The 20,200-nt window shown below is 35.8% G+C and overlaps 1 protein-coding gene across 1 annotated transcript in view; it reads right to left on the bottom strand.

Annotated features, from left to right (window-relative positions):
- The window catches only part of LOC127835884 (fibrillin-2-like), a 103,598-nt gene that overhangs the window by 10,807 nt on the left and 72,591 nt on the right, over positions 1-20,200 (bottom strand). Inside the window, exons 64-83 of the mRNA XM_052362308.1 lie at positions 19,569-19,682; positions 19,016-19,129; positions 18,614-18,733; positions 17,889-18,014; positions 16,641-16,754; positions 15,998-16,114; positions 14,850-15,077; positions 13,909-14,022; positions 13,338-13,457; positions 11,737-11,850; positions 10,550-10,663; positions 9,323-9,439; positions 7,369-7,486; positions 6,049-6,194; positions 4,961-4,987; positions 3,805-3,920; positions 3,069-3,139; positions 2,214-2,493; positions 1,802-1,872; positions 744-1,032 (exon numbers count right to left, since the gene is read on the bottom strand). Of these exons, the coding sequence (XP_052218268.1) occupies positions 744-1,032; positions 1,802-1,872; positions 2,214-2,493; positions 3,069-3,139; positions 3,805-3,920; positions 4,961-4,987; positions 6,049-6,194; positions 7,369-7,486; positions 9,323-9,439; positions 10,550-10,663; positions 11,737-11,850; positions 13,338-13,457; positions 13,909-14,022; positions 14,850-15,077; positions 15,998-16,114; positions 16,641-16,754; positions 17,889-18,014; positions 18,614-18,733; positions 19,016-19,129; positions 19,569-19,682 (2,630 nt within the window). The remainder of the gene's footprint in view (positions 1-743; positions 1,033-1,801; positions 1,873-2,213; positions 2,494-3,068; positions 3,140-3,804; positions 3,921-4,960; positions 4,988-6,048; positions 6,195-7,368; positions 7,487-9,322; positions 9,440-10,549; positions 10,664-11,736; positions 11,851-13,337; positions 13,458-13,908; positions 14,023-14,849; positions 15,078-15,997; positions 16,115-16,640; positions 16,755-17,888; positions 18,015-18,613; positions 18,734-19,015; positions 19,130-19,568; positions 19,683-20,200) is intronic.

Genomic DNA, 20,200 nt, shown 5'->3' with positions numbered 1-20,200 from the left:
TGTGATGTGTTTAAATTTATGAACATTTGTGACAGCAAGCAAAAAGATCCAAGTCAGAATAGACACGTGATGACAAGAAAGCTTCAGGTCATATTATTTTGATAGTTTGTTACTTTTTGAAAAGTCAGGACAGCAAAGGGGAGCGCAACAAACAGCGGGGACGATGTCAGTTATTATAATATGAGTCGCGTTCTGAGAAAACTGGGCATAATGCATGTGTGTAAAGTGTCGTCCCAGATTAGCCTGTGCAATCCCCAGAGGCTAACCAGGGACGACACTTTCTGCCTTAATTGGTTTTTTGCTAAGAAGAGACTTCATTTAAACGAAAAAAATGTCAAAAAGCGGAAAGTGTCGTCCCTGATTAGCCTGTGAGGACTGCATAGGCTAATCAGGGACGACACTTTACGCACATGCATTATGCCCAGTTTTCCCAGAACACGTCTCATATGTTTATGAGCCTCACTCTGGGAAATCAGGATAACGTGCAATTGCGTAAAGTGTCGTCATCAAATTAGCATGTAAAAATCCACATGGCTAATCAATGAGGACACTTTTCACTTTCAAGATTTTCGGTATAAAGAAAATCACTTCTAGAGGAAAGTCCAGTCTAGCCTGAAAGTGTTGTCCCTGATTAGCCTGTGTGGGCTGCACTTGCAAATCTGGGACAACACTTTACGTGCATGCAATTAGCCACGTTTTCCCAGAGCGTGGCTCAATTCTATGTAATACATCCGAGAGCTTACGTCAGAGCAGAACCGCTCAGCATGCAGTCTGAATTTTGGTGAGTTGGAAGACGCCAGATCCTCCGTCCATGTCAGATTGAGGACTCGGAACTTCAGCGGAACTTCTGTAAAGTCCGTGAAGTTCTGGTAGTAGATGAGCAGGTCTCCGAGTCGGTAACCAAGCCAACGGTCATAGCGTTCCTTGGGCAGCTCCTTAAGCAAAATGTTGTTGTATTCCTCGAGAAGTTGTGCTGGGTTCTTCTCGCCCTCGAATGTAATCTCGTAGTTCACGTGAGGTTCAGTGCCGTTGCTAAGAGAGGACAGATAGATATGAGCCTAGCTTTGATAAAATGGGGTTTAATACTTGTGGGTTCCCAGATTAGCCAGTGCAGTCGGCTTAATGCATGTGCGTAAAGTGTCGTACCAGATAAGCCTGTGCAGTCCGCATAGGCTTATCAGGGAAGACACTTTCTGCTTTTATTTATTTTTGTTTCAAAGAAGTCTCTTCTACACTAAAGTGAAGTTAATGCGGAAAGTGTCGTCCATGATAAGCCTGTGTGAGCTGCACAGGCTAAGCTTAGATGACACTTAACAAACATGCATTTAGCCCAGTTTTCCCAAAACGAGGTTATTAAAGTCATTTGTTTATGCAATCTATAAAGTCTAGACACATTCAGTAAGGACTTCTCAATATAGCATCAACAGGAGGCCGAGGAAATTCAAACAATTAACTAAATCAAGAATGTACATCTTTTCAATAGGTAAAATATTGATGCTCTTACGTTAAAATGTTATTGCAAACTGAGATAATACTTTTCATAATTGCTAATAATGAAACATTTAATAAAATAATTCATTAATATTAATTCAAACTAAACTATGAGCTTTAGTAAAAAATGAATTGTTACTTCAAAATAAAACACAAACAAATTGATGGGTATTTACATCGCGTGCTCACGACGATCACGGAGCGTATATTGACTCTTCTAGAGTCCGTGCGACATCATTCTTTTATTGAACTTCTATCTTCATAGATAATATAGCCAATAATGTATTGTATATTTGTAAAGACAACTTACGTAAAGAATTTCAGTTTACAGTCAACGTAGTTCTGGAATTTATCTGGGTGGTTCTTTATAATTCTATCGACCTGAAATTCAGACACACATAATTACAATACCGTTATTGACAAACAAGCAAAACAATCTACAATATTTGTTCTATTATTTTTTTAAATAAATCACTTACTTAAACGATTGAATCAAATTCATAAATCATTAAATCATTAAAACTTCTTCTTCACAGTTCAGAGCATGAAAAATGGCACAACTTTAGAATGACTTAGTTTACATGTTCATTTATTTGTATATGATAAAGGTTATTAAATAAAAAAATTAACTTGCAGGTTTTGCTATAGTAGAGGAATATAAATTATATATATAACATAATACAGATGCAAACACAAATTGTATAATACAAAACAAATCATACATCAGCGCACAGAAGTTCTTCAGCCGTCTGATACTCCAAGCTTCTATTATTTTGGAACGCAGGCAATGACGTGAAGTTGAGCAGCTGTTTATCCAGCGTTATTTTCGTGGACTTGTAGTCATCCAGATAGAAGAGTATGTCCCCTATCACAATGCCCAGGTAGTCGCCATAGATCTGGCGTGGGAATGACTCCATTATCAGGGCCTTGGCGTTCTCCTCCGTACCGGCTGGAACTTTGCCCTTGAATTTCAGCTCCCACTCCATGCGCGTCGGGTTGTCCCTGAAGTTGCCGCGAAAATAAATATTGAGGTTGACTAGGTAATGTGCGGCATTTTACACAGAATAATGTCTTTTGAAGGATGTATGCGGGGTGTTTAGCCTTTGTAAGTTGTAGTTTCAATGTCCTCATGAATCTGTGTATTTAATAAGTTCATAAGCATGCTAAATAAATCTGTAGCTTTTTATATGGCAGACGTGACCAGGCAGCTGGAATGTGAAGCAGACAGCTTTTTATTTTGCAGTTAGCTTTTAAAAAACATATAGGCTGTGTTAAGGGGTTTACTGCATGTGTTCAAAGTGTTGTCCCAGATTTGCCTGTGCAGTCCGCACAGGCTTATCAGGGACGACACTATCCGCCTAAACTGAATTTTTGCTACAAGGAAATTTGTTTAAACGAAAATACCATAAAAGAGGAAAGTGTCATCCCTGATTAGCCAGTGTGGACTGCACAAGCTAATCTGGGACAAAACTCTATGCACATGAAGTAAACCCAATTTTCACACAGAACGGCAATATTATTAGTGATATTTGAAAGGAATATTAACTTCAATACATATTCAGTTGCTGTTAACCTACTTGAAAGAGTTGATTACACAGTCTTGGTAGTCAGGGAAACGAGATCTGTGGGTGGCCATCAACTGATTTATCTGAAATACAAGCACAACTAAAGCCATGAACACCGGTTAGAGGACAACAAAAGAACTAAGTGGCAAGTCAGCGAAGATGTCTGACATTATGATGTCATAAATTGTTGAAGAACTTAGAACACATTTACTTTAACACCCTTAATGTTACAAGTTTGCATTTTCTATATAAAAAAGTAAGAATTTTTGTATTGGTTAGTATTCACAAGTTTGAGAGGATAAAGGAAGTACCATGATATCTTTGTACAGTAGACAAAAGGTAAACAGACGGTTTTTGATTTCTCAGAAAACTCAGTCTCAAATAGGAAATGACTTTCTGAACCAAGGGCAAATTTCAACTAAGAATCAACTATTCCAGTACGTTTTTAAAAGGTATGTTTTATTATAGATAGCTACTGAACAGTCAAACCCAATACTCCTTATGTCTTAAATATTCTAGTCAACAGTAACAGGCTACGCTCACTTGTTTAAAAAATATCGATCTTAAATATTACAAGCTTTAAACAAAACAATACATGCAATTAACAGCATAAATACCATTTACTTTTAAATAGAAAAAGAAATAAATTAAATAATGAATCTAGATATTAGCAACATAATCCATGTATTCCTAAAACAGCCTTAAGATTTTTTAGCAAAATGGGCCCAATCTTCCTTTAAGAACTTACATCTTTACAGAAGAGTGAAGCATGTCTCTGGAACTTGAGGGATGTATTGGAGGCAAGGTCTGGGGCGTAGGTGAGATTCAGTGTTGGGAAAGACAGCTTGGAGGCCGTAAAGATACCTGCGCAATGGAAATAAAAACATTTAAGTGCCTGTCCATATTAACCAAACATTTCTTAATCTTAATAAGTCTAATAGTAAAGAATAATCTTAAAATTAGAATATTCAATAATTCATTGAATCTTTAGTCAAACTTGACATTAACCACGTCTATTAACATCATCAACATCTCCATGAAAAACATTTGGGCCGTGCTCTGTTAAAAGAGGTATTAATGCATGTGAATAAAGTATCGTCCAAGATTAGCCTGTACAGTCAGCACAGGCTAATCAGGGATGACACTTTCCACTTTTATGGTATTTTATGTTTAAAGAAAGTCTTTTCTTAGCAAAAATCCAGTTTAGGTGGAAAGTGTCGTCTCTGAATAGCCTGTGCAAACTGCACAGGCTAATCTGGGACGACACTTAAAGCATATGCAGTAAAGCCTTTTTAACAGAACACAGCCTACTTATTAAATTACATAATAAACGGTCTGTATTTATCTTGGTTCTAAGTATATTTGTTTTTCTTATTTAGTCTAAGATTGGGTTGATTTGATGAATATTGGTCCTGCTGAATAGTGAACTTCACGTAGAATAGGAACATTGATAAGGATACACACATAATATTTGTTATAACAATAATTAGTTATAACTTGATGCAATGTAAATGGCATATTCGCATAAAATTAAGATGATTGTGTTTCTTTGATTTTTGTTTTAATTTTTCAAAATCTTCAATGAGTTTGGTTTGTTTTCAAGTAATTATCTTGCGTTTATTATAAGACATCAGACTCTTTATTAAGCTATTTTAGCACAGCCTTAAAAAAGCGCATGAAATTTACTTAATTTGGTTGTACTTTTTTTAGTATTTTTGATAGCAAAATTAACCTTCCAGATTAATCTAGTACATCTATGAATACACAACACATAAGGCGCAGTGATATGATGTGATCTTAGATGAGACCTTTAGTTGTGACCTTAGATGTGACCTTAGATGTGACCATATAACCTCACTGTACCCATCTCACAGCGGTCATACAATGTCACCCTATTACCGTACCAATCTCGCATAGGCGTCCAGTGTAATTCCGGAAGACAGACGCACACAAAAGATCCAAGGTTGTTGATACATGTGGCACCATTGAGACACGGGTTCAGACTGCATTCATTGATGTCTGTCAAAAGAGTGGTGACATATTTGTTCATTATCAGTGATTTCAACAAACACAAAGGCAAAATCAGTTGCATAAGCAAAAAATAGAAAAATCACAACAAGATTAATTATGGTGGGTGATCAATGTCCTGAAAATTAAACAGAATATTTCAAATAATACTGTGGGCAGATATCATATTGAACTATATCCATACAGATATCAACATGCAAGTCTGCACAGGCTATTCAGGGAAAACATTTAAGCTACCACCTTAACTGGATTTTTGTTTAGAAGATACTTCTTTTAACCAAAAATTCCATAAAAGCTGACAGTGCCATCCCTGATTAGCCTGAGTGGACAGGCTTATCTGGGACAACACTTTACTCTTTAACCCATAAGAAGCAAAGTTAAAATGGCTTTTGCAACCAGCATAAAACTAGAACAGCCTGCGAGTAACTCGCAGTCTGTTCAGGTTTTATGCTGTTTGCTGCTCATCAGTATCTAAGGGTTGGAAATGAAGCCTTTTAAACCTAAATCTAGTATGAAAGGTCTTAAATTAAATTTAACTTTCTAAGGGACAACAAACGCATAAAAATACGCATCAAAGAAGGAAAGGGTTAACACACATGCATTAAGCCCAGTTTTCAGAGAGCAAGGCTCATATGCAATTGTTAACCCTTTGCATGCTGGGATATTTGTCGTCTGCTAAATTGATACCTTTGCATGCTGGGATATTTGTCGTCTGCTAAATTGAATACCTTTGCATGCTGGGATATTTGTCGTCTGCTAAATTGGTGTCTGCTGCTGAAATTCTACGATCATCATTTTCTTCACTTTTTTTCAAAGAACACTATCAGAATAGCACATAGTTTGGCATCCTGATGAGACGCCACCTTTTGTGGCGTCTCATCTGGATCCATACTGTTTTCAAAGGCCTTTCAAATTCGGTTCCAGCGTTAAAAGGATTAAGGTGTATACATTGATCTTCTCTTACCAGCTGAACAGAAGGGTCCAGTAAATCCCGGGGGACACAGGCACTTGTAGCCGCCAATCTCGTTCACGCATGTACCGCCGTTCTCACACCGAGACAGGCCCGTTAGACATTCATTCACATCTGTGAGGGACATTAATACATGAAGTCTTTGTAATTCGTGCATGATCTTGAAACTGATTTATTCTTTGGGCTTTGTGAGCTATATGTGTGGTATATGATGTTGTACCATTGCAGTGATTTTCTTTGCCCAAAATAACAGCTTCTTACAAGATGCTTCCCAATGGCAAAAAGTAAAATATTTTTCCCAAAAATTCCCCAAAAAGATGCTGAACTTTTCCAAACATAAATAATTGGTTTATTGAGTCTAATATACAGGAGTAAATAGCTTATTTTTAATCATATTAATAATGATTGATTGTTCCCATCGTCATGGTTTATCACACTTATATCCCAATCCAAAAGGCACATGCTGTAAAATAGGAAGCCAAAAAAATCACTGCCTTGTTACTTAGCTTAAGTCCTACAGTGTACCATGGGTATCAGTATGATTATTACTTTGTTTGATGGCTTGTGGACATGTTTATTATTATTATTTTGTTTGATGGCTTGTGGACATGTTTATTATTATTATTTTGTTTGTTGGTTTGTGGACTTGTTTATTATTATTATTTTGTTTGTTGGTTTGAGGACATGTTTATTATTTTGTTTATTATTTTCTGAATGGGGTATATAGGTACAAAATATCAAAACTTCTGTTTTTCTCTATATTCCCCATTTATGTTCATGAATTATGCACAACTGACTCAAAGCAAAACCTATTTTTAGCAAATAAGGACTTAAAAACTTATTTGTATTCATAAAATTTTATTGATCAATGATTATAAATATATACTTTCTAGGAATATATTTAAGAAATTTAAAGACACAATGACTTGCTTTTAATAAAATATTAATTAAGTAAAGAACTTACAATTAATACTAGTTGATTCTATCGCAAGTATAAAATATATGTGTGGGTAGCTTATTATTATCATCATTAAAAGTAGATGTTTTTTATAGATTTTACTGAAGATTAATTTATTTTTGTTGGAATGAAATTTCGTGGCTTAATAAAATCTAGCATTTTTGTTTGACCACAAATTCAAGGATCTTTTAATAATGTAAGATAAAAGACTTCAGACATGAATGATTGTTGGACGTTTGATATTGCGGTAGATAATCCACACAAATCAACAAAATGAAGTTATTTCAATGACTTTTAAATATGTTCATTAAAAGTCTTATTAACTGTGTTAATAGTGTAAGTAGCTTCATAAGTACCGATTTCGCAAAACTTTCCAGGTCCATTCTGGCGGGCAGTTACACAGGAAGGATCCCTGGGTGTTGATACAGGTTCCTCCGTTCTTACAGATGCCGAGTTCCAGGCACTCGTCAATGTCTGTGATAGAGATAAACATGTATGCACAGTGCATGCTCATATGCACCTTATTCTAGGAAAATGAGGCTTAATGCATGAGGGTAAAGGGTTGTCCCACATCGGCCGGTGCAGTCTGCACAGGCAAATCAGAGACCACAATTTCCGCCTAGACTGGATTTTCTTTTAAAAGAGACCTCTGTTTTACTAAAAAAAAATAGGAGCTTAAAGCCTTCTCACTGATAAGACTATGAAGACTGCGCAGGGCAGACTGGGACAACAATTTACAAAATACATTTTTTTAAATATATACAATACATTGGAACAGTACATGACACAGGCACAAATGATATGGAAAATTATGTCAATTCAGTTATTCACTTATCAAGTTTTATATTAAAATTCAAACACCAGCCACACTTTAGTCTTATTTCACACTTTCTGTAGCCCAGCTACCATACAAGTCAGCCACAATTCAAGCTTACTTCTATGGTATACCTTTAAATTGGAAACTTAGAAGAACGTTTTTTTAGGATAGGAGCAGCATCATTCGAAAATGCCCTATGCAATAGGGCAGTGTAGTCAGGAGCTATGATTAGACCATGTGGGCAGTGTAGTCAGGAGCTACGATTAGACCATGTGAGCAGTGTAGTCAGGAGCTACGATTAGACCATGTGGGCAGTGTAGTCAGGAGCTATGATTAGACCATGTGAGCAGTGTAGTCAGGAGCTACGTTTAGACCATGTGGGCAGTGTAGTCAGGAGCTACGATTAGACCATGTGGGCAGTGTAGTCAGGAGCTACGATTAGACCATGTGGGCAGTGTAGTCAGGAGCTACGATATTGGGCAGTGTAGTCAGGAGCTACGATATTGGGCAGTGTAGTCAGGAGCTACAATTAGACCATGTGGGCAGTGTAGTCAGGAGCTACGATATTGGGCAGTGTAGTCAGGAGCTTCGATATTGGGCAGTGTAGTCAGGAGCTACGATTAGACCATGTGGGCAGTGTAGTCAGGAGCTATGATTAGACCATGTGGGCAGTGTAGTCAGAAGCTACGATTAGACCATGTTGGCAGTGTAGTCAGGAGCTACGATTAGACCATGTGGGCAGTGTAGTCAGGAGCTACGATTAGACCATGTGAGCAGTGTAGTCAGGAGCTACGTTTAGACCATGTGGGCAGTGTAGTCAGGAGCTACGATTAGACCATGTGGGCAGTGTAGTCAGGAGCTACGATTAGACCATGTGGGCAGTGTAGTCAGGAGCTACGATATTGGGCAGTGTAGTCAGGAGCTACGATATTGGGCAGTGTAGTCAGGAGCTACAATTAGACCATGTGGGCAGTGTAGTCAGGAGCTACGATATTGGGCAGTGTAGTCAGGAGCTACGATATTGGGCAGTGTAGTCAGGAGCTACGATTAGACCATGTGGGCAGTGTAGTCAGGAGCTATGATTAGACCATGTGGGCAGTGTAGTCAGAAGCTACGATTAGACCATGTTGGCAGTGTAGTCAGGAGCTACGATTAGACCATGTGGGCAGTGTAGTCAGGAGCTACGATTAGACCATGAAACCAGGAATTAAATGTATAGCAGACAGTGTAGCTTCTGACCATGCTATACTATTGCACAGGCTTGTCTTGACCTAAGCTTGCTGCATGTGGCATAAGAGCCATTTTCGCATGACACAGATCATACAAACCTATTATATGTTACACAAAATCAAAAATATGAAAATTAAATTGTAAGTTATGGAAGCCAGAACTACATCTACCTAGAGATGAAAAGAGTAAATTGTTAGTAACAAGAATAGACAATACATTTCAACCACATTTTACTAATTTTCAACATGTGAATTAAAAAATACCTTTCTCACAGTTGGCCCCAGTTCTACCTTCGATACACTGGCAGGTGTATGATCCCATGGTATTGGTGCAGGTGCCGCCGAATAGACACGGGTTGTTTGTGAGGCATTCGTTTATATCTGAAACCCAGACAAACTTATATAGCTTACGAAATATATCATTCTTTTATCTGTGAATATATGGTTTAATTTATGTCCATAAATTGTCACAACAGATTTGCTTGTGAAGTCCACACGGGCTAATCAGGTACACATCATTCCACATTAACTCAATTAATTGCCAAGAAGAGACATCCTTAAAAACAAAAAATACAAAATACAGAAAGTGTGGAGGTGTAAATGGCTGAAATGTAACACTTTGAACATGAGGAGGTGTAAACGGCTGAAATGTAACACTTTGAACATGAGTAGTAAAATTAAATTAACATTTAAATAAATCAAGTGTAAAATATAAAACCACTACATCAGATAAAGAAATGTTAATCACTTACAGCAGTTTTACAATCAAAACCAAACATAATCATTCTTAGAAGTCTTCCCCCAAATATACCTGTCCTTTTGGAATAACAAGCATGTCCTAAATAATGTGCAGTTAATAAGCCATTAGAACTTAATAAGCCGAATAAGTCCTACTGCTTTGAGTTTTTTTCAAACAAATTTGAGACAACTTAATAAAAAATTTGAGCTTTGTTTGGATGACACACTTTATTTTCCCATTAGGCAAACATTATTTGCATTCATGTCATTTTGTACCATGTACAGAGTATAGTAACCCAAACATACTTAATTCTGGCTACACTTTAGATTTTTCTCAATATTTGAATTTACGTTAAACTACTATGCTCACATGGTGTTTCATAAAAGCTTTTTGAGTTTTGAGCTTGACTTAAAACTGAGTTCAAGGATGAACATGTTCGTATTCTCTGAGCTGACATTCTCAATCACAGCTAAGTGGACAATCAAATCCAAACACCTGAGTTGAATATGTCCTTCATACTGATCCCTTGTTTAACCATTTCCCCTATAAGAAGCGAAGTGAAAATGGCTTTTGCAACCAGCATAAAACCAGAACAGCCTGCGAGTAACTCAGTATCTAAGGGTTGCAAATGAAGCCTTTAAAAGTTGAATCTATTGAAAAATATCTTGAGTTAAATTTAACTTTATAATTGAATATTTATGCGTGAAAATATGTATCTAAGTTGTAACACAAATTGTACGAGTCCTGTGTACCAATATCGCAGTTGAGGCCGGTGTATCCCGCTGGACACTGGCACTGGTAGGATCCTGCATTATTGATGCACACGGCACCGTTCAGACAAGGGTTTATCTCACATTCATTATTGTCTGAAAAATGGAGATAACATTGTAAGATGCATACAGGAGATAACAATGTAACAGGCCATTTAAGATATTTTTGGCAGTGAAGCATATTACAAGTCAATATCCATAGACAAGAATAGACCTTCAATACTGGCTATCATGTGCATCGGAGAAGGGAACTTGTAATTTAGTAGTAAAGAATTAGCATTAATACACCTTAATAATCATTATTAATAATTTCAAAAGTTAAATAAAGATTTATCATCGGTTCTTAACGATTCAAAACAATGTGTGTATTACAAGTGATAAAGAAGTTTTGAGGAAGAAAAAACACATTGCCTATTTTTTTTGTGCAGTGCATTTAATCACATATTCATATTGTAGAAACAAAGTTAACATATGTTATGTCTTTTGTTTGTAGATACCAGAAATAGTTTACATAATTTAATTCTTATATAAATGAGTGTATTTTTGTTTTTTTAAGATAAAGACTTTTGTAGGAGTGCCTTGATTCACATTTCCTTTGGTTCTAATGGAAATATATGCAAAAAGAGAACAGATTATTTAAGGAGATAACAAACAGTTAGATTAGGCTGGAGTTTTATCGATACCTGCTCAGAAGATAAGCTTAATTGGCTTTATGAAACCTGTTTGCTGCTCATCAGTATCTAAGGTTTGGAAATAAAGCCTTTGAAACTTGAATCTAGTAAGAAAGGTCTTAAATTCAATTTAATTTTCTGAAGAACTACACACGAGTCAAAGGGTGTAGCTGAGTGGTAAAGGGTTAATAAACAAGACTATTGCCTAGCAATATAAGTCACCTACCGGTGAAACTCCACCATTTTCAGATTTTTTTATTGTATATATATATATATATATATATTTGTTGCCATAGCAACCAGAATTCTTGATGTAGGAACAAAATGAAATGACCTGCATAATGCCCATACTGCCATCTGTCCATGTTTCAAGTTTTATGAAAAAATATGAAGAAGTAATCGAAGGATCCAGAAAAGTGTGACAGACTGACTGACAGACTGACAGACAGAGCGTAAACCATAATTCCCCTCCCGTGAAACAATAAAGCTGTTTTATACCGTATTCACAGTTCGCGCCTGTCCATCCCTTGGGGCACGTGCACTTGTAAGAGCCCTGTGTGTTAGAACAGGTGCCCCCGTTAAGACACGGGTTCTGGAGGCACTCGTTGATATCTGCAGATAAAAAATGCAGCTTGAACATACATTCTTAAGACTACCAGTAACCTGGTCACATTTTCATCAATCCATTCTTAGACTTATTAATAAAGAATAAACTTAGCACCAATAAAGTCCAGGATTTGAATATTTACAGGCCACCATTTGCAATTAGGTCATTTACAAAATGTTCTAGATGAAGATGGAGAAGGTTTATGCCAATGTTAATATCATGAAATGGTACATGTCATATTATATCAAGATAACTAGAAATACGTAATATTCTTTTCCGGCTCAGAAGCAAAGTAAAAATGGCTATGTGCAACCAGCATAAAACAAGAACAGCCTGCGAGTAACTCGCAGTCTGTTCAGGTTTAATGCTGTTTGCTTAGGTTTGGAAACAAAGCATTTATAGTACGAATCTTAGCAATTTAAATTGATTTTCTAAGGGAATACAAATAGGATAAAGTGGTGTCTGAGTAACGAATGGCAAATGACTATAAAACCAATCATAAACAAGAAATATCTTTAAAAAGATATACAGCGTTGATGTTGTAATATTTGCGACCAGTTAAAGGAGATGGAATGAAGCAACCATGTATTTTAATGAAGGTAGTGAGTGATAAAAGATAATATATTTTAATGTATTAACAAATAAAAATGAAGAACAAGACGAGGTGAAATTGTATGTTTTATTGTCAATAAGTATTGTAATGACTAGGTTTTCATAATTGAACGAGTAATACATTAGTTTCAATAGGAAAAGAAAACATATTCGCCACTGAAAAACTATGTACATAATGTTGGAATGAAATAATAGATAATGTGTTATAATGTGTACAGATGTTAGTAGAATGTAAACATATAAGACTCAATATTGCAAACATCATAGTGATATGAATTTTTTGCAGAAAAACAGAACTTTACATAAAAAATGAACAAAACAAAGTACAAAGAAAACTATTTACACTAATAAACGCAAATATGGATTATAAAAAATCAAAACAGATATATTTCCAACACCTATATATTTCCTTAGGATCGCTTTGTCGATAGTGGTAAACAACTGCGTACCGGTAAAGTGCAATCTAGCCTGTTTTTGTAGTGGCCGCTAAGGCATGTAAACAATAGATTCTTTTAATTGTACAGACATGTGATTAATGCTATACTGCTTCGTAAACTAAGGAGAAACATTTCGCTGTAATGTTAAGAGGATGTTTTGTATCATGACAGTTTTAAATTTATTGTTATTTACATGTAATTTACAATATATTCATATTTCATTTTCAGTTCAAATGATATGCATCCAATGTTTTAGTCTGGAAACCAGACTACCAATGTTTAGGGTGATTTTTGAATTATTAGCAAATGAACAATTTGGGTTTATTCATTTCGGATCTATCATGAATGAAGGTCATCTAAGGTCAAAAGTGACGTTAACAGCTACGCCGAACAAATGCATATATCAGAAACGCAATACCAATAATACAAGCACACTAACGTACCCTCAGTGCAGTTCTTGCCAGTCCAGCCAGGGGCACACTGACAGGTGTAGCTCCCTATGGAGTTGTAACACTGGCCCTTGTTCTGACAGATGCCTGGGAACTCAATGCACTCGTTCACGTCTACATGTGGAGCAACGAAAACTTTGATACACTAGTAGTATGTAATGTGTGAGGCAAACATGATATTTTGAGGGAAAGGTTTAAAATGATTGAACCAACTGGACAGCATTTTTTTAATAAGACCTGAATCTTTAACTTCATAAATGAAGCATGAAAAATATAAATTAACCTAAATAAAAGACATTATAAAGTACATTAATCTTTGTCATACCGGTAATTGAAAGCTTAAAATGTGTATATACTATTTTTTCTTAGAACATAGACTTATAAAAGTAGGATGGCTCAATTAAATTGATATTCATTTTTGGATCAACGTACATGTAACTGTAAATACAAATTAGAACTAGATTCATATGAACTGAAGGAAAAAATGCATATCAGCCCACAAACAGCATCAAAATTCATAATTATATGATATTACCATAAGATGATTGGTTTAAAAAGTACATACCAATAGCACACGTGTCTCCCGTGTAACCAGGTGCACACTCACACCTGTATTTGCCAATCTCATTTATACACGTGCCACCGTTCAAGCATGTCACTGTCAGGCATTCATCAATATCTGAAAGTAAAGTGATTGAGATTTTAAAGTATAAATATGCTCTGTTAATGGGGCTTTAATTAATATGTGTAAAGTGTCATCCCAGATAAGCCAGTGAAGTCTGCACAGCTCATCAGGAACGACACTTTACGCTTTGATGATAATTTTTATTTAAAGAAAGTCTTTTCTAAGCAAAAGTCCAGTTTAGGCGGAAAGTGTTGTCCCTGATTAGCCTGTGCAGACTGCACAGGCTAGTCTACACACACAAATCTGGGACAGCAGTTTACACACATGCATTAAAGCCCCTTTTCACACAGCATGGCTCATATATATATATATATATTAATCATTATTTGAAAGAAAAGTGGTCATGTGATCATGGTGTTTCACATTGTTATGGGATTACAGGAGCCAATCAAACACAGACACTCATAATGATCTTTAACATGGTAAGCTGTTATATTATTTAAATCTTTAAAAAAAGGAATGTCCTTTGGCTAATTGAACTTGTCAGAATGTCATAATCTTTATTCTATCTCAAAGCGCATATACAGCCCATATCTTCAAGACCAGTTAACAAACATTTATAAAAAGAGTATAAAATATTGAAATATGTTTTTTTGTTTAAAACTATTAATTATATTTTGATTTAATTGAAAGCCAATGGCTAATTGAAAAGCTCTTGAGTCAAGTTTCTAGGTAGAACCAGTACTTGGTGTCTTTGGGGAGATTTAAAGAATGCTGCCACCGAGGGAATCAAACCTGCAGCCTCCCTGTGCTAGATGGACATGTTATGCACTACGCCAACCTTTTGTATTGCAATAAAACATCCGCCGCGCACAAATTACCAATGTTGCACAGCTCTCCGGTCCACCCAGGGGTACATATACACTTGTACGAGCCTGGTGTGTTGAAGCAGGTGCCCCCATTCTCACAGCGCACATCAATGCACTCATTGATGTCCATCGAGCAAGTGGGTCCTGTCCATCCACGTGCACACTGACACGTGTAGGAGCCCTCTGTGTTCAGACACGTGGCCTCATTCTGGCAAGGCTGCTGCAGACACTCGTTCACATCTGAATAGGAAATACCAAAATGCACATATTGTTTAATCAACTCTCTTTTTTTCCCATTTGTAGCATCACATAAACCCAGCCCTATAAAACGTGAAACATTCCATTATGTTTGTCTTTAAATAGAAACTTGTTCTGTTTTGATCCCCACTCTCTTCTTATTGACTATAATTTAAAACAAGAAATCATCGGAGACAGGCGATGCTCCCCAAATTTTTTTTTTGTCACAAAATTGCACTATATATTCAGATAAAAGGAAACGTCTTGAGGGGCATAACTTTGGACAAAATAATACGATTGATGGTTTAGCAACTTTAAAATTTCAAAGACTATAACTCTGTAAATAAATCATCTAACCAGAACCCACAAATAACATGCGCATCTCCTCAAGGTAGTTAAGCTTCGCATAAAGCTACATTGAATTCCAGTCAGTAGTTGGGGAGAAATAGCCCGGACAAGAATTGCTCTATATGTACAGTTTATAGAAAATTTCAAAGGGCCTTAACTCTGTGAAAAATCATCTAACCATAACCCGCTGATAATATGCACATCTCCTGTTGGTAGTGAAGCTTCCAATAAAGTTTCATTGAAAATAAATTTTGGGGGAGCATACAAATGAAAAACAACAGCTGCAATGCACTGCTCTCAGTTGCAAATTAATATAAAGGATAAAGCAAATTCATTGAATTGATGTCCCCTGCAAGTTTCTAAATTTTGTGACAAACTTACCGACAGACTGACTGACGGATGGAATGACAGGGGACAGACAGAATGACAGAATGCCAATTCTAAATCTCTTTGCCTTTGACGGGGGATAAAAAGCCCTTGTAATTGTGCTTCAACCACAAATGAAATCATCACACAAATAATACACAATAAGTTTTTAGAAAAAGCAGAAGTGAATGTCCTGTAATGCATCTTACCGATTTCACAGTTCTTTCCAGTCCAGCCTCGAGCACACTGGCAGGAGTATGTGCCTGCTCCATTGTAGCAGATGCCATTATGGAGGCAAGGGGCAGACAGTCTGCATTCGTCGATGTCTAAAACAGACATCATACATTGTAATCTACACAAATGACACATGTCTTAATTGAAAATCAATAATATTATCAAAAACACATGCAAATTATTTGAGCATACACATTTGTTTACAATTGACATATATATTTAAGCATTTAATGTTAACTAACATTAATAACTTCATCCCAAAATTAACAGCTGAAAGCTTAACTGGGCGTTAAAATGTAATTTTCATTATAATTGTAGCATGTAACTTAAAATTACAAGTTTGGGACGTAACTTTTTTTTTTAATTTATTGCTTTGGCAACAACCACTTACAGGTCCTCATAGGGTAGTGGATATGGTGTTCATCTAAAGTCCTGGACTAAAAAGATTCAATCCCCAAAGTGGGAGCCTTCTTTACATTTCCCCCCCCCCCCCCAAAAAAAAAACACCAAGTACTGGTTATACCCAGCAAAAACAGACTCAAGAACATTTCACTAAGCCTTAGGCTTTTAATGCAATCAAGCTCAAATAAAACGGTTTTAATTTAAAGCACTACGCACCAATCTGACAGTTGGTTCCCTCCCAACCCTCAGCACATATACACTTGAAGGTTCCAGGAAGATTCTCGCAAGTGGCTCCATTCTGGCACGGGAACCGATCACACTCATTCACATCTGCAATGGAGTTGAATTATAATGACAGACATCTTTAGATCCTTAAAATAAAACCTGAAAAACCTATTAAAGTACTGTAAAATCCTCATCATTAGAGAGACATAAATTTTCATGAATTTCGTGAGTTGACTGATGCAAATTACGTATATCTTTTGCAAAAATCTTAAATCCACAAATTTACGTGTCCACAAAAAAGCATTTTTTTTTAAACCACGAAATTTCATGCTGATAAGTATCTTGATTTGACAGTATCATAACAAACAAAAAGCGAGTGAGTATAGCATCAAACGCTAAGTATTGTTACAACCAAACTAGTGAAAAAAATTGTTCACCCTTAACCACTCAAAAACGCACTATGAAGCCTTTATAGTTCTTTAGAAAACCAAATTAAAAATAAGACCTTTCTAACTAGATTCAAGTTTTTAAGCCCTCATTTGCCACACTAAGTTGCTGATGAGCAGATAAACAGCATAAAACCTGAACAGACTGTGAGCTTGCATATATTGCCATAACAACTTTGCTTTGGAGAGGAAAAGGGTTAAAGGCAAAGTGATTGCACATCTTTCACATTTCTTGCCACTCACCTATTTCACATATCTTGCAACACAACTATTTCACATTTTTTTGCCACTCACCTATTTCACATATCTTGCCACTCACCTATTCCACATATCTTGCCACTCTCAAATTTCACATATCTTGCCACTCACCTATTTCACATATCTTGCCACTCACCTATTTCACATATCTTGCAACTCACCTATTTCACATATCTTGCAACTCACCTATTTCACATTTCTTGTCACTCAACTATTTCTCATTTCTTGACACTCAACTTTTTCAAATTTCTTGCCACTCACCTATTTAAAATTTCTTGCCACTGACCTATTTCAAATTTCTTGTCACTCACCTATTTCAAAGTTCTTACCACTCACCTATTTCACATATCTTGTCACTCAAATATTTCACATTTCTTGACACTCAACTACTTCAAATTTCTTGTGACTCACCTATTTCAAATTTCTTGCCACTAACCTATTTCAATTTTTTTGCCACTCATCTATTTCAAATTTCTTGCCAATCCCCTATTTCAGTTTCTTGTCACTTACCTATTTCAAATTTCTTGCCACTCACCTATTTCACATATCTTGCCACTCCAGCCATTCATGCACTGGCATATAAACGAGCCCTTGGTGTTGATACACTGGCCCTCATGGAGACACACGTCCTCAGTGGTATTGGACATACACTCGTTGAGGTCTGAAATGGCAGGCAGATGATTATAAAGTGGCACGTTTTCCATATTTGTTTTATGATATAAAATCAAATGTCAATCATAGCTATACATGTATATAAAATAATACATTACTTTCAAAAGCTGTCTCACTTTTGTTCCCAATTTTTATTACACAATAGGTCAAATTGAAAATATACATTTTTTAACACTTCAGTCGCTATAATTTTTCCCAATCCTTATGAAACTTGGTCAATATATTTGTGTCAATAATAACTCAGGTGAATTAAAAAAAACACTGTGGGATCAAAACTAGGGCAATGCTCATTAATTTATACACAGTGTTCATGTTGATATCTGAAACAAATTACATGAACAAAGTTGCTTATGATTCTATTTTACTCATAACTAACAGAGTTTTTGTTGATATCTAAGAGGCATAACTAAATTGTTTGCAACATTATTCAAACCTTAATTTACAATGTGCTTGTTAATATCTGATTGGTAGGAAGGAAGACATAATCCAGTTGCAGAGCATTTAAATTATTCCTAAAACATTAAATGATCAGTTTATAATAAATTTATGACAAAACTTCATGATTATGATAAAATAATTTGTGCATACCTATTTCACAAATGGCTCCAGTCCAACCAGCGAAGCAGTCGACACATTCAAATCCTCCAATCAGATTGTTGCACTTTCCACCGTTCATGCAGCGCATTTCTAAGCGGCACTCGTCTTTATCTGGAATATATATTTATGTAAAACTCACTTATAGTTTACTGATATGGTTCTCATTGAACTGTTTTGACTTTAATTGAAATCACTTGCATTACTGCCTAATTGAATAAGTTACAAGTAAACTTAATTGTGTTTTTTTCTCAACTGCATGGACATTTATTGTTGTTGTTTCTTTTCAGTAAAAAAAGTAGTACAACATCCTTTCATAAATTAACGAAAAACTAAAAAGCCTGTTTCTGCTAAACTAAATATTCCAATGGTGATAATTGCTATGGTTTTATCAACCTTGCGTGCAGGTGGGTCCCTCCCAGAACTCGTTGCATTGACACCGGAACGAGCCGTCAGTGTTGAAACAGATGCCACCATTTGCACAAGGGTTATTTTCGCATTCGTTGGTGTCTAAATGTAAAGAAAAAATGGTGTTATACAGTTACAAATTATTTAGCATGATATGTAGGGCATTGGAATCCATTTATCTTGACGTCCGTTGACAATGGCATATTATGTCTAAATAAAAGTGCAACACAAGTTATTAATGTATTACTGCTAATATGTTCAAATCAAACCCGGCAATATAACCAAAGTATACAATACCTGTTTTCATAATATAGTTTTAAAAATCCATAATTGGAACTAAAAACTACTTCGGTCCTTTGCAATTTAACAAAACAAACTGGATCATATTTATATCCAAATAATTTTATGACTCTTTGTACACAGTATTGATATAAATTTAAAAAAATGACCAGGCAAACTCTTACTAGCAATTAGCATGCATAGAACCAAATGCACACATGACCTGCAGGTAATAATGGTACTAACCAAAGGATATACTCACCATTTCTACAGTCGAGCCCTGTTCTGCCAGGTGGGCACTCGCACCTGAACAAACCAATCGTGTTGATGCATGTACCGCCATAGAGACATGGTCCCAGCACACATTCGTCCACATCTGACGATGAAAACACGTTTTTACATCAAGCAAATACTTATCAGTCAATGTATTGAAATATAATGAAGAGATAGTTTAGCCACTTGTACATTGTTATAATGTTATTAATTATTGTGTTGTAATATAGAAAAACAACAATTTATGGAATTAAACTTGAGTTGTCTTATAAAAGATCACATAGTAAGGTTAATTACATAAATTGTACATTCAATTTAAAACATATTATTAAAATGATTGGGTGAATTTATATATTTTCAGGTGACTGATTTCATCATTTCATAATTGCTCGTTCATGAATAACTGTTGTATTTATGATAAACTATTTTGTCCTTCACTGTATGTCATCATGGTGGCTATACCTGACAAAGGGAAAAAGCAAAACAATCAAGAACTGTGGACTCACTAATATTCACAGAGTTCTAAATGTTTGAGCCTTTAAAACTTCCACTTTTGCATTACTTTATGACTCTCACAAATGTTAAACACGTTATTCAAGGGACTCATTGAAATCATATGAC

This window comes from Dreissena polymorpha, chromosome 6, assembly GCF_020536995.1.
Source record: "Dreissena polymorpha isolate Duluth1 chromosome 6, UMN_Dpol_1.0, whole genome shotgun sequence".
In the NCBI taxonomy this organism is placed as follows: domain Eukaryota; kingdom Metazoa; phylum Mollusca; class Bivalvia; order Myida; family Dreissenidae; genus Dreissena; species Dreissena polymorpha.
Note: the sequence above shows the minus strand (reverse complement) of the source record. Positions and strands in the feature narration are given on the sequence as shown.